The sequence below is a fragment of the Emys orbicularis genome, chromosome 3 (genome assembly GCF_028017835.1).
Source record: "Emys orbicularis isolate rEmyOrb1 chromosome 3, rEmyOrb1.hap1, whole genome shotgun sequence".
Taxonomy (NCBI): Eukaryota; Metazoa; Chordata; order Testudines; family Emydidae; genus Emys; species Emys orbicularis.
In genome coordinates, this window is record NC_088685.1 from 216,034,447 (window position 1) to 216,049,754 (window position 15,308).

At 43.1% G+C, this 15,308-nt stretch overlaps 1 protein-coding gene across 1 annotated transcript in view; it reads right to left on the minus strand.

Annotated features, from left to right (window-relative positions):
- ABHD12 (abhydrolase domain containing 12, lysophospholipase) overlaps positions 1-15,308 on the minus strand; it is a 59,539-nt gene that overhangs the window by 17,938 nt on the left and 26,293 nt on the right. Inside the window, exons 3-6 of the mRNA XM_065402262.1 lie at positions 13,816-13,921; positions 8,332-8,451; positions 4,637-4,667; positions 700-745 (exon numbers count right to left, since the gene is read on the minus strand). Coding sequence (XP_065258334.1) covers positions 700-745; positions 4,637-4,667; positions 8,332-8,451; positions 13,816-13,921 — 303 coding nt within the window. The remainder of the gene's footprint in view (positions 1-699; positions 746-4,636; positions 4,668-8,331; positions 8,452-13,815; positions 13,922-15,308) is intronic.

The window sequence follows — 15,308 nt, forward strand, 5'->3', positions numbered from 1 at the left end:
GAGCAGAGTTCCAGACATCCAATTGTTGCAAGGCCAGTGGGTGGCATTCCCAATGAACTGCTTTCAAAACTAGTCTGCTGGAAGTACAGCAAGTTGGGGAGGGTAGTAAAGAAGCCTACAGATAACTCAGATTTGGTCTTAAAAAATACAGACATCAGAGAATAAATTGCTGCAGCAGTGTCCATTCAATCCATGAGTTGCAGGATGGTCCAGTGATTACGGCTCTTGCCTAGAGCTGGGCAGACCTGGGTCCAATTACCTGCTCTGCACAGATTTCCTGGGTGACTACAGGCAAATCACGTAGCCTCTCTGTGTCTCAGTTTCACACCTATACACTGGGGATAATAGCACTGCCGTACCTCAAAGGAATGTGGGGAGAATAAATACATTAAAGACTGAGGCGTTCAGATACTTCGGTGATGCGGGTCATATAAGTACCTGCTTTGAGAAGGGGAAAAGGTAGTAAGATCTCATGGTTTATGTGCTACACAGGGAAAGACAAATCAGAGAAACACTGGAGAAAGTGATGCATTCTGCTGAGATTTTAAGAACTCAATGAAAATTCAAGAAACGTCTAATTAACTAGTAACAGCTTCTGAAACTGTAAAAACAGCAGTTAGCTGTAAGATCAAAAGTAGCAGTTTTAGATAAGACAGACAGAGCCAAACACAGCTTCCTAATAAATAAACAAACACTCACCTCGATAATCAAATGTGACTACATGGTAACCAAGGGAACTTAGAACCTAAACAGAAAAAGGAAGCATTTAACACACAGCCACAAACTGAGTAACAGCTGTACTATCACTTAAACGTCACACCCAGCGATAGAGAACTTTGTTCCATAGCAGGTGTTCTAATTTATGGCATCGACCCAACATCCAGAAGAAGGGAATATACAATGATCCAGGCAAGGGCTTGCACACACCCAATTATTTCAGATTGTAATTTTGTTTCTGCTCATTTCCCCAGCCTCAGAACAGAAAGGAAGAACGGTCCCGTGGTCAGGGTGAGAGCCTGGAACTCATGACACTTGGGTTCAATTCCTTGCTCTGCCACAAACTTCAATGTGCCCATCGGCAAGTCACTTAGCCTCTGTGTTCCCCATCTGTACAATGGGGACAATAGGGGTATTGTGAGGATAAACACATTAAAGACAGCTAGGCGCTTGGCTGCTATGGTAATGGGAGTCATAGGAGTACCTTAAATAGACAGATCATTTCACAGAGGTGTTTGTTCTACATGCGCTCCCAGAGGAGTCTGAGCATTTCTTTGTTACCTACTCTCAGCTGGTTTTGATCACTACTCCACATTCTTCCAGATGTGATGGCTTGAAGCTTAAGGTCACTTTTTGCACAGCACCAGTAATAAAACTACAAGAGGAACCACTCAAAAGCCTTAGAGTCTTTTTAAATGTTCCCTTGAAGCATGAATGTTGTCTTTGAGACTGTAGATACTCACTCACTTGGCTTTATAGTTTGCCCAAGTGACAGTGTCTTAAGGAAGCATTATTTTCATCTGTATGAACACCAGCTTTAAGTTCGGGAAAACAATAGACAACACCTTGCTTTGTTTGTATCAGTGCAATCTGAAAAATCCAAAAGGAGACGGATATCATTCCAGCTACAGCCTCTCTTCTGGAACTATTTTACCAATAGGGATTTCAAAATTCTGCTGCTGTCTACCCCACGCCCCAACCTTTAGATTTTTCAGTGAAACAGTACAAAGGCTGCCTTATTTATATTATTCAAATGTACAGGCTGTTTCTACCCAGCTGATACATGGAATATATTTTGTGGATGCTTATGAATGTTTAATGACATTAACATGTATGATAGATCAGAAGAGGCTGTCTTAGGTTTTGAATGTTCTTAACAAGCTCAAATGTCTCATCTAAACTATATTGTTTAGAAAACTGGTCTGTTATCATGAAGATTTACATTTATGTCTTAGCACTGATGACCCTTGTAAATTCTGTTGCAAACAAGTAAAAAATAGCCACATTAACAAAGGAATTTGTTTTTTAAATGCCTTAGTAAAAGTGATGTTAAAGTTCCAGATCTTGATCACTGTGTACCAACTTACAACATTTTAAAGGACCTGCAGTGGGTAAAGTCTATTTTGGCATTTTTAGGTCTTGTCTACACAAGAAAGTAGGAGCAATCAGGGCAACTCCTTTGTGTGAATACTTTGAAACGAAGAGTGGCCTGTTCCACTCATCAGAGCCAGGCACATGACTATTAGCTTTACAAGACTGATTTACTCTGACATATTCAGCGTGGCGCGTTGGGGGAGAGCGGGTAAAGGAAAGGCTGGCTTTATACATTTTTCAAGAACCGTAAACAGAACCTCTTTGCTGTCATGTCCCTGGATGGTACACAGGACAATGTCTTCCCTTCAACTGTTTGTGCTTGTGTCGAATAAATATGTAGTTCCACGACACAATGCTCTTATTGTTTCAATTCCTGCTGTGAATAGGACAGGCCTGTGATATGCAGAACAAAGAAGCCTGGATCAGCTCTCCAACACCACAACAAAGGTCACCAATAAAACAGGGTGACAGTAATCACGTATAAGGCTATGATTGCGTCGTGGAGGCTGCGGAAGTCACAGATTCTATGACTTCCAGAGACCTCCATGTCATTGGGGCACCACAGCAGCCTAGCCGACGTGGGATCCCTGCAACTAACCAGCCGGCGCAGGTCCCAAACTCCCCAGCCGCCACAGGCACCAGGGGGACCCTGGCAGGTCCCCAGCCCTGCAGGGTGACGGGGGATTCCCTCCCCAGCTCCCAGCCCTGCAGGCGGGGGAGCACCCCAGAGCTCCTCAGCCACCCCTGGCAGCGGAGGGACTCCGGCAGCTGCCCTCCCCCCACCCATCTCCCAACCCCCACAGGCAGCGAGGCCCTCCCAGCTCCCAGCCCTGCAGGGTGGCGGGGGATCCCTCCCCAGCTCCCAGTCGCTGCATTCAGCAAGGCAGGGTGCTGGACCCTCCTCATTTTGTCAGGGATGTATTTAGTAAAAGTCAGGGACAGGTCACAGTTTCCGTGAATTTTTGTTTAATGCCTGTGAGCTGTCCGTGACAAAATTGTAGCCTTAATCATGTAGCAATTGCCGGCTAAGTTTCTTTACTTAAAACTAACCATAACAGAGCCATGGACAGCCCTTGTTTGACTATAGGGATGGCAATCTCTGTAGCTGGATGTGTGTGAGGGAACCGAGTTCCCTTTTCCTAAATAGTGTAATCCATAATCATGTAAGTACTATGTGCCTATATAGTACTTTTCATCAGCTGATCCCGAAGTGCTTTAGAAATTATTATGCCAAGACACCAGGGTGTGTTTAGGGAAGGGGCAGAAACTCAACTTCAACAGAACACTGTCAGTGGACATCGCACGTATGTCCACACTCCCACATCACCATCTTTCATATTGGTCTTAGCAGGTACGTGTCTAAGGATTTGCGTTTTCTTCTTCCCTGGCACCATCACCCAACTACCGGTGCTGAGAAGGGATGTTCCACTCCATTTCTCTCTCCGTCCACTAGCTTACTTATTGTTGTGTCTCAATTTTTCTAGCGATCTGCTTCATACCCCACCAAAATAATCACCCCCGTACATCTGATGCTCATTATTTTCCATGCAGCAGAGTGAAGTTATCTTGATCTCATTGCTGCAACCTGCAAGATACACCAAGTTGCTCAGAAATTTGTAATCTGGGCAAGGGAAGTTAGGGAAAACTACCTGAACGTATTTTCCAGACTCTGGGCAGCTCCACTGATGCTCAGAACCTACAGGCAGCCCCAAAGAAAGGGGACAGAACCTGGCCAATTTGAATTTGCTGCTACATGCACTTACAGAGATTTCTTTTTTACATACCACTGGCAAATGGACCAAGTACTATGTGCCTATATAGTAATTTTTGAGTCCAGCTGTTGCAACATATTTTAGATGAGCTGACTGAGGCAGGCAGGTTAAGTGACTTGTCTAAGGTCACACAGCAAGGCAGCAGCAGAGCCAGGACTAGAACCCAAGTGTCCGGACACTCAGTCCTCTGCTATATCCACTAGACTATGCACAGGCTCTATTTATTCAGGAGTTGTGGTGTTTTTTTTAAACAGACATTGTCTGTGCTTCTTGCTCAAGTACACAATAACTACAACGCTAATTTGTCCATTTGGGCAAATGGAAAATGTTTTACAGTATACAGTGGTCCCCAGGAAACTAAAAACCGAGATGATATTTTCATTACGTTCTCTTTAAACACTAGGTGCCATCTTGCCGAAACTCAGTTGCTCTTTGTTTTGGAGGAAAAGAAACAGCCATCTGCCTCTTTTGAGTTGCCAAATAGCACTGGAGAAGTGACCTGAATTAAGAAGGCTTTGCTAAAGGGAATTTCACAGGAAAAGCAGCATGGCAATCAGATCATTTTACAGGCACCAGCACTCCGATACCAATTATAAAGGGAAGGATATAATCTATAAATCCAGGAGATAATACTCACAGGCTTGTCACTAAGGAATAGTAGAACTATGGTTCGTTTTATAGAAAAGTACAATAAGACCAGGATATTTTGTGATGACAGGTTTAGTGCTTTTATTTGCTCAATCTGTATAATGCAACAGTTTGGAGTCACTTACCTTGTAAAGTTTCACCCGGTGATCCCCTCCTCTGTGAAAGGAAATTTAGGGAAAGAGGAGGAAAAGACATTAGTATTTAAGCTTCCAAAGGCACATATCTTCAGAGTTGTACTTTTTTCTCCGGGTCTCTAATTAAATATGGACAAATGCTGATATTTTACAAATATACATTTTAAATATGGAAATATTGGAAAGAGTCCAGTGGAGGGCAACAAAAATGATCTGGGGTCTGGAGCGCATGACTTATGAGGAGAGGCTGAGGGAACTGGGATTGTTTAGTCTCCAGAAGAGAAGAATGAGGGGGGATTTGATAGCAGCCTTCAACTACCTGAAGGGGGGTTCCAAAGAGGATGGAGCTCGGCTGTTCTCAGTGGTGGCAAATGACAAAACAAGGAGCAATGGTCTCAAGTTACAGTGGGGGAGGTCTAGGTTGGATATTAGGAAACACTATTTCACTAGGAGGGTGGTGAAGCACTGGAATGCGTTACCTAGGGAGGTGGTGGAGTCTCCTTCCTTGGAGGTTTTTAAGGCCCGGCTTGACAAAGCCCTGGCTGGGATGATTTAGTTGGGAATTGGTCCTGCTTTGAGCAGGGGGTTGGACTAGATGACCTCCTGAGGTCCCTTCCAACCCTGATATTCTATGATTCTAAATACACCTCTACCTCGATATAACGCTGTCCTCGGGAGCCAAAAAATCTTACCGCGTTATAGATGAAACTGCGTTATATTGAACTTGCTTTGATCCACCAGAGTGCGCCGCCCTCCCAGAGCACTGTTTTACCGCGTTATATCTGAATTTGTGTTATATCGGGTCGCGTTATACCTTACCTAACTACTTGGCCATTTGTCTTGAGAGGGCAACAACCCTTAGTTTCATTACTGGACGACACAGCAAGCATTCATTCCAAACATTGTCTTCCTGCCCAACTCCCACAAACAAGTAAAAACATATGCAGAGGAAATTCCAGGTCTACCAAGAAAATGAAAGTTTTCGCTGGTTTGTGACATGCACTCCAAAAAACCCAAGAGACAATGAGCCAAGCCAACTCTATCAGGAATGATTTTAAAGTTAAATCTCAACTTGTCCTTAACCTTAAGATTTCAGTATTAGCAAATCATGTTGCTAATCCATGGCAGAATCTCCAATGAAACAGTGTTAACAGATTTGGCTTCAGATGCTGCACTGATGTAAAAATGCTGCTAAAATATCTAGTTTCACTTACTGGACTGTTTAACTTGGGCACAGCATTAATATTTTGCCTTGTAGATTTCCCTCTGAAAACAAACACACCTAGGCCTGCCATGAGATCCAGTGGCTCTGCTGGTATTAATGCACAGTGACTGGAAAGAATCGTAAGAGTTGGATTTTTAAAAAAAAAAACGCACTCCATCTCAAACCAAACAATACATTCAGGGGGCAAGTAGGAATATTTACTGGGGAAGCTACATACTTTAGCCTGACTGATGTCCTTTTGCAAGTTAGTTTGTCCTCATACAGCTGTGTCCCAGAACCCCTAGCAGACTACAAATGACCTTGAGCCTTCAGTTCATGCAGCTAAGTCACAAATACAGTCTTCTCCAATTAGAAAGATACCTTGGCACACTAGCTTGGTCATCTACCAACAGCACAACACTGTCATAAGGAAATCAAAGTATGTGCCCTAAACTTGCCCAGATACCCAACACTCTCAGACTCCTTTCTGGCCAGTGTTGAGATAGTATAGACATGATCCAAAGGAAGCTGCTTCTAGCCTCGTCAGCTAGAGGAAAAGCTGCTGCAACTCAGAATCAGTGGTTAAGCAGTGCGTTCAAACAATAGGGAGCAAAATGAGGGGCGGAAAAACCCTCTCTCCACACAAAAAAAGAACAATAAGGATGAAGAGTGATGTTCTGGTGTACTTCTATCCACTGTCCTTCCCCTTGATCCTTCACAGCCACCCGGGTTCAGAAATATAACTGATCATTTTTATGTATTTTCCTACATCACATTCAAAGGCATATTCTACAGCCAAGTGACATGTATCTTGTCTCAGAGTCCACAAACTGCTTTAGGGTTTTTCTTCCACACCTCAGTGGCTAGCAGACACAAAATTGCAATATTTATGGATTTCAGCATTTTTAACAGTAAGTTATGTGTATTTGGGTGTGCACTGTAGAAGGACATAGAACTGAATGGCAAAGAGAATCAGGTTATAGCATTTTCTTCTTAGCACTGGAAAAGAATTGTGAAATGCATGCATGATTCCAGAGTTCAGCTTTTAATTTTTGTGACACCCGGAGTTGCCAAGCAGTGACTCTAATCTGTATATTATATGTAGGTCCTGGTAACAGCTTCCATTATTACAAGATGCTACACTGTGAATACAAGGTTGTAGGAAAAAATTGGATGATCAGAAACAGCATGATCATATAATTGACGATTGTACTGTAATACATATGCACAAAAGGTTGCCAAAGTTGAGTTTGCTCATGCATTTCATGAGTTCAGAGTGCTTAACCTTGCAAACTTATCTTCCATTGCCTTAGGTTTTTGTATGGAATAAGACACTGCTAAAACAACAATTTGGACAGAAAAATGAGCCCTTCCTGAGATGAAAAGGCTATTAAGATGCAATAGAACCTTCATTACCAGTACAACCAAATCAGGGGACTCTGCTTTACATCACTATTGTAACTGGAAGTGCACAAAGAACCTTAATAGTATTCCATAGTCATACTAAAGCAGGTCAGGAGACAGCTTTGTTATAATTGTGTTCCCTGTAGTGTAGAACTCTCTAAAATGGACGTTGGCTTTGAAAGTACATGAGTGTTAATGAACTCTGAAATGTGCCAATACTCATTGGAATATACAGATTGATAAAGAAAAAGAGACACACACACACACACGGCCCACCCACGGGAAAGTCAAAGTGCTACAATACACAGAGCTAGGATGGTAAGCTATTCCACACATCTGATAATGGTTTTTAGCACCCCAGAACAAAGCCCTGAGAATTTACACACACAAATAGGTATTGTGACGGGTTAGAGCACAGAACCCCCCTTGGGAGCTGCCACCTGATGTGCCAAGACTACTTCTACCCCTGCTTTCCTGCCCTGGCAGCTTAGGACTTCAGTGCCCTGCCTGGTTTGAGCCAGACTCGCTAGCCTGCTCCCTCTGCCTTTGTTTTCCTTTCCTCAACATAATGAAATTATAAAATGAACTAACGGCAGCAGCTGGCATTTGTGTTTCGGCAGCATATATGAAAATTGGCATAGCCAACTTCTCGCTGCTATTTTCATACCGTCATTTACATGGCCAGACATTTGACAATGCTGGAAATGAGTGCTCCCTTCCCTCCTACACTTGGCCCAGTAAGTTCGAAAGCCTCTTGCCACTCCGAGAAGCATAAGGAACACTCATCCTGTCCCTCTCATATCCAGACCTCTGGATGAAGGAGCATGATAGACAATGCATTGGAAAGGCAACTGATGATAACTCATTCCAGCAGTAAGTCCAACAATAGTCAGTTCTCCCTTCCCCACACTTATTAAATCCAAAGTATTTCCATTTTTAAAAACAGGTGTTATTTTTTAACCCACAGAAACAAACTGCTCTGGCATTATTTGGTCCGATCTTGCAACCCAATGTAAACAAGAATACATAAAAATCAAAGAAATGCTATCCCTCTTTATAACTGATGCTTGTTCCTTACCTAGTTCCTGCATTTCCGTGCAAGTAAAGGATTACAGGATAGTTGGATCCCAAAGTGTCCTCATACCACGGCTGGCCTTTGCCTTGAGCATCTTTCCATAAGGCTGCAGGAACTGTGTGCCTAGAAAATTAGTATTGCTTGGTTACTCAACTTTTCACACTCTATATCAGAGATTTGTTTACCTCAGTAGGACTCAAGTGCAGCCGGACACATGTAATGCACAAACAAATTATTTTAGATAAGAACTAAGCCTTTGAAACAGCAAACACTACATGCTACAGATCCGTACTTTTCAATCCATTTGTACTATACTATAGCTCAGTAGTTACAATACAAGTAGGCAGAGTCAGGCCAGCTGCCGTGATTTTCCCATCTAGCTCGGGAAAGCTCAAGATTCAGCTTCTAAAAGTAGTCTTCACCAAAGCTCTCCTTTAAGGCAAAGAATAGGAAAACGTATCCATGTCTTGCCCCAAATTTTCCTTTTTTGGAGTAATGAGGTCGACAGATCCATGATATTGGGTCTTGGGCTCTATACAGGCTTAGAGGCAGACCAAACGTGTCAGCGGTCAGGGAGGTGTAACTCCACCTCTGAGCCAGTTGAGACATTTCCATAGCCTCGGAAAAAACTAAGCACTCCCTGGGTATGTCATCACTTCAAAGAAAAACCCACAGCACCAAGTCTCAGAGCCCGGGTCAACTGCCCTGGTTTGGACTATGAGGCTAAAAATAGCAACATTTGATGTTCCGACTTGGGCTGGTGTGTCTACACTGCTATTTTAATCTCATTTATATCATCTGTATCCCATGTGATACTGTAATATTTAAGTGTTTTCTCTGTAATCACCAAACAGGAGAGAAGGATGGATGGAAGAATAATTTCTTGTGCTCTATGGAGCCTGGAGTTAATCTTTGGTATGAAGGCAGGGTCAGTTCAGAGTGCTACTTTAGCCTTATGGAACATGCAGTATTGAGGCTTAAAAAAAAAAAAAAAGAAAGAAAAAAGAAAAGAAAAAAAAAAAAAAGCTCCCAACTCAAACTGCTATGAGACATGACTGTCATCAGAAAAGGCCATTTTAATGGTTAGAAAGTAATGGGACACCTTCACAAGTGGTTCAAATAAAGGGCCTGTAGTGATCCTGAGAACCAGGTAAGATCTCACAGAAGAACTTGATGCACATCAAGAGGATGTAGAAGAGATGCAGCTCTCATAAGAAATGCTGGACATCTGGGTAAGATGAAATTCACTACTTGTTTATTGCACTAAGCATAGCAGACAAAGCAGCAACTTGGCCTTTGAAAGTCTGAACTGCCAGACTTAACCAGAGTCCATTTTGAAGAAATCTGAGACTATGTCACACCGATGCAGATGTGGAGGGTGAGACCCTGCTCCTAGCACCAATGGTTAAAGTTCAACCAGGCCCTTGAATCTGCTGAATTAGATTTATTCCTGGAAGCTAATAACCTCTTTGGTTTAAGAGGCTCTGTTAAAAAACCTGATGCATGACTGGCCCTTATAACAGCATATCCCTTCTGGATGGAAAGCAGATGGGAGGACTTGGTACCATGTAATGAGATCAGCGAACCAAGGCCTGTTGGCCACAATGGGGCTACCAGAATTACCAGTGCTGCTTCTCTCCTGTAGCACTCTGGGGAAGAAAGGCAAACGTCAGTCCCTTCTGGCCATCGCTACAACAAGGCATCTGTTGCCTTGGCTCTGTGATCCCAAGAGAATAATACTGAAACCTTGTGTTTCAGGTGGGAGGCAAGCAGACTAAAGGTATGTCTACACTTAAAATGCGACAGCAGCATAACTGCGCCGCTGTAGTGTTTCAGTGTAGACACTATCTACGCTGATGGTAGGGTTCTCCCGTCAACATAGATAATCCATCTCCCTGAGAGCCAGTACCTCGGTCGATGGAAGAATTTTTCCATTGACTTAGCACTGTCTACATGGAGACTTAGGTGAGCTTAGCACATTCAGGGGTGTGGATTTTTCACACCCCGACTGAAGTAGTTAAACCAACCTAATTTTCTAGTATAAACCAGGCGTAAGCTTCTTTACCAGGAGATGAAACACCTCTGGGTGTAGTTCCCATTCTGGATGATTTAACTTCTGCCTACTGATCCAGGTCACCTGTAACATTCAATTCTGCCTTGGATGTGAAGGGAGCAAGTTGATTGCAGGTTCTCCTTTGCCCAAGTCATCAGGAAGTGAGTCTCTCTTTGAAGGAGTGTAGACCTTGTTCCCTTTGTCTGTTGATGTCTGATATGACTGACTAGTGTGGTCTGTCCTGATCAGGATTTGAGAGAAGTCCAGCTATGGAAGAAAAGTCCATGTTGGACTGCCCTGAGCTCTTGCCAGTTTATGCTGGGCTTGCTCTCGTTTGGACCAGATCACTTGGCCAGAACTTGACCCCACGTGAATGACCTAAGAATCTTCCTTTGCCACGATAATGTAGGCAGGGACAGGAGGAAGCTCTGCAGTGGCCTCATGTGAGCACTGGCCCACTAAGAATATCCACGCAGAAGACCACCAATCACAGAAGAGACAGAAGCGTACAAATGGGAACTCCCCTTGAGAGGCTGACTGCTTTCATAAGATTTCTCTACTTCTCCTGTCTTTCCTGCAACAAGCAACTTTGTAGAGGACCAGGCCTGTTCCCACTCAGAGACCAGGAATACTCAGACCCTTAACTGATTCTTTCACAAAACTGTGGCTCTGCAGCATCCTTATTGCTTTGGTGGCACAAAATGACAGACTCCAGATGAGGCCTGGATAAGGTGGCCACCCAGGAAGGGGGAACATAAACCCCGTCCTTTCAAGACTGACATTACATTACTAGCAATTTCATAAACTCTGGCAGTGCTGTTGCTAAACCAAACGGCAAAGACTCATACTCGCAACGTTGAGTTCTGACAGCAAAGCTTAGGAAGCATCTGAGAGATTGTCAAATTGGGATATGGAGATAGGCATACTTCACATCTACTGATGGAAGCTAACGTGCCATCCATCTGTCTCCAAGTTTGATTTTATTGTATGGCTCTGCTGAGATACTTGATTTCGACAAGTGCTCTGAAGCCTTCTGACTTTTTTTTTTTAAAACTAGAACAACATGGCATAAGAAAGAGGTATCTCAGACGGCTACACAACGCCTCCCCTTGATCCTCCTCTTCCTCCTCCTCCCCTCATGGAGAGGAGGACATTCAAAGGGAGTCCTTGGTTATCTGCTGCACTGGAAGATAGGGGTGGACTTATGCTGCTGGCAAGGAATAGCCCTGAGGCACGGCAGGGCTGGGCAGGGGGCATGCTGTGGAACGGAGGAAAGGGTTAGCCCCAATGGCCCCTTACCAGGTTCTCTTTCCTCGGTCTCTGGCTCCCTGCCGCCACCACAGTAGTTGCAGGGGAAGGGCTGGGCAGCTGCTGCACAGTGAACAGACATGGCTGTGAGAGCAGGCTCCAGAGGCTGGATGGAAAGCCACCCCGTCCCACTGTACAGTGCTTCAACCTACACTCCCCATGCATTGTGGTGGTGGGGGGGAAACAAGGGAGCCCCGCTTGCTGTTCCCTGGAACGTTGCTGTCACCTGCGCCAGGCTCAGGGGATTTTGCCGTGAAGGTGCTGCCCCTGCTTGCAGGGAGCTGTCCTGCTGAGGAAGGGAAGCGGTAGGAAGCCCTGCCCCTGCCTGGGCATTTGAGAAAGGCCTAGGTCTCCAAGAACAGGCACAGACCTCCATGCAGGCCCTCAATCAGCAGGGAAGATGCAGAGGACAGCGTCTCGTTTCCTCTCTCAGCCTTTCCTGCCAGACTGCGTTCCGTCTGAGCGAGCAAGGGTACAGAGAGAGTCCCAGCTACCAAGAAGAAAGAAAATCCTCTCTGCCAATAAAGGCAGACCCTGACTGCCCGGAGATTTTAAGGCATATTTTCCCCCCTTCTTTTTCTTCTTTAAATTTGCTCTGCAGAAGGAAGGAGCTGGTCTGCCTGCAGCTGGAGAGGCAGACAAAATCTGGCAGTTTCTCAGAGGGGGAGCCACATGTCCCCGTCTTTGATTGACAGGTTTGGTCTACCTGCAAGGATACACAGATCAGACTATCCAATGTCATGGATCTGTGGACCTCATTACAAATAAAGAATTTGATGTTATAGGCTATTATTGCACCATTCAGAAGAGGATAATTCTTCCAATCAGTTCAAGATTGAAAGACCCCACACACACACATCCTATCACTGTATCAGTGTGATGACACACAAACTACAGTACAAACTCAAACGGACTCCCAGGATTCATCAATTTGACTTCACTGAGTGGATCATTAAAAACTAGCCCCATCTCACCCCACTCCCCAGGAGCTGATACAGTGCCTAACCTTTCTTTAGCTGGTTGCTACTCTTACATACATCTCAACTCTGTAGTGAGTATCAGAGGGGCAGCCGTGTTAGTCTGTATCCACAAAAACAATGAGGAGTCCGGTGGCACCTTAAAGACTAACACATTTATTTGGGCATAAGCTTTCGTGGGTAAAAACTCCACTTCTTCAGATGCATGGAGAAGAAGTGGGTTTTTTACCCACGAAAGCTTATGTCCAAATAAATCTGTTTGTCTTTAAGGTGCCACTGGACTCCTCGTTGTTAACTCTGTAGTGATCTCTCTTCTTTTTAAGCCAGAGGGAACTTTCTTCATGGTTATAAAATATTTGAACAAAAAAAAAAAAAAAAAAACAGGGGCAATGAGAGAGAATAGAAAGCTATCAGTAGAGGCAGATGTACAAAACTAACTCACTAGACTAGTCACCTTGAAAGCTGACCGGCTCAAAAAAAGTTTATGCAGCACCAGTCACAACATCTGTAAGCCTCAGATGACTCACTGAGAATGCAAGAAGCTGCTTATAGTTAAGCACCTTAAGTTCTCCTCCATGAGCTAAAAAGTGACAACTGAAATTCAGTTAAAAAAAAAAAAAACAACCAATACTGATTTGTGCTGGTTAGAATGTGAGCAAAGCTTTTTCATTCCCTCACTCTCTAGAGAACATTTCTCCTCCCACACTCTGAATACTCTGTTTCTACCTTCCGCTGCATTGATTTTACAAAACAGAAGAACATGAACAAGACATGGATGATGAGCAAACCTTTAATTCATCAGCTCGCCTCTACATTCCAGGGACATAACCAGTCTAGCAATGCAGAGCAACACCTTCACATTTCCAAATTAGAAAACTTCCCTGCATTCATGATCTGTCTGTGTTTCACATGCTGCTAAAACTTAGTTCAGTTGAGGTCCAGAGATTTACATACCTTTTAGCATGGACTCCACCCCTAAGCGGAGAAAGAGACACACATGCACAGATGAAAACAAACAATGGTCATGACCATTGACTAGAAAGAGTTGTTGAGAGACAGGGTTCTGCACTGGGATGCAAAGTACAATCTCCACACTAAGGATGCGGAGGACATGCTAAGGGATGTCAGGGGGAGCATAATCCTACATACCAGACTCCAATGGTTACATCCTCCTCTGGCTGAAGGTAATAATTATAGGTGTGGTTTAAGCCTTGATCCTGTGGCCTTTTCAAGTCAATGAAATATGGAACCCTCACTGAAACACAAAGGAAAGAGTAAAAGGTCAGAAACTTGAACTTTTACATTCTATTTTCTTGCAAGTCAACAGTGCTAATTGCAATGCAACTCTAAAACCTGTCCAGAAAACCGCAGCATGTTTGGAGAATAATTTTACATTTGTCTGTTGCACCAGAAAGACCTTTTGTCCCAGGTGAAAATGGGTAACTGGCAACAAGTACTGGGAAGGTATAAGCATCAAGGAGGGAAATGAATTGCTCAGAATGGTACAAACGGATAAAACTAGAAGTAATGGGATGAAATGAGGAAAAAGGAAATTCAAGGAGCTTTTCCTGATATTCAGCCTCATGGTGGAGAGACATTAAATTGGGAGCAGTCTTTCAAGTGGAAACCCTGTAATTTGAGACATGTAAAAATTAGACTGGGAAAAGCATTGTTTTTTAAATTTTTATATTTACATAAGAATGGCCAAACTGGGTCAGCTCAAAGGTCCATCTAGCCCAGTATCCTGTCTTCCGACAGTGGCCAATGCCAGGTGCCCCAGAGGGAATGAACAGAACAGGTAATCATCAAATCACACACACACACACACACACACACACACACACACACACACACACACACTCACTCTTTGTCAGGGTAGACTGATTTAAATCAAAATGATTTAAAAATCACTGATTCTAATCACTATTTAAATCAGCAATTAGGAAACCTTATTTAAGTAATTTATTTTCTTTTTTTAGCATTTGTATTTTTTAGTTATTTTCCTAAAGAAAGATAGTCGTTTACTAGTAACCATTAAAACATGTTAATTTGCAACTAAATATATGCTTTACACTACATTTGATGCTTCTTTTTGCTAAGCAGGAGGATATGCTAGATCTATACACAATTTTAATTATATTAGGAAATGGCAATTAATACTTTTCCCCCCCCTAAGTGATGAATAATATTTTACTTGTGATTTGTGTCAAATTCTATTTGGATGGAAATTCAATTAAAAATACACAAAACAGCATTTTTGTTTATTAGTTAAATAAAACTACTTTAAGTTTCCTGGTTACCGAAGGAAAAATATTTATCCAAACATGTTTTCTATTTAAAACTAACTGATTTCTTAAAGAGACATGGTGGGTGAGGTAATAGTATCTTGTACTGGACCAACTTTTGGTGGTGAGAGAGTCAAGCTTACACAGAGCTCTTCTTCAAGGCTGGGAAATGTGACACATTTGTCCAAATTTTGTCTTTTCCTCTAAGGCAAAAGTTTCCCAAACTGTAGGTCATGGAAAAAATGTAAAAGTTTTACCAAAAAAAAGTTTCTTTCAACAATTTTAAAGTGATTAAAAAATAGATGCATAACATCAGCCCTGGAATGGTGTTTCTCTGTAACACCGCCCTATTGTAAC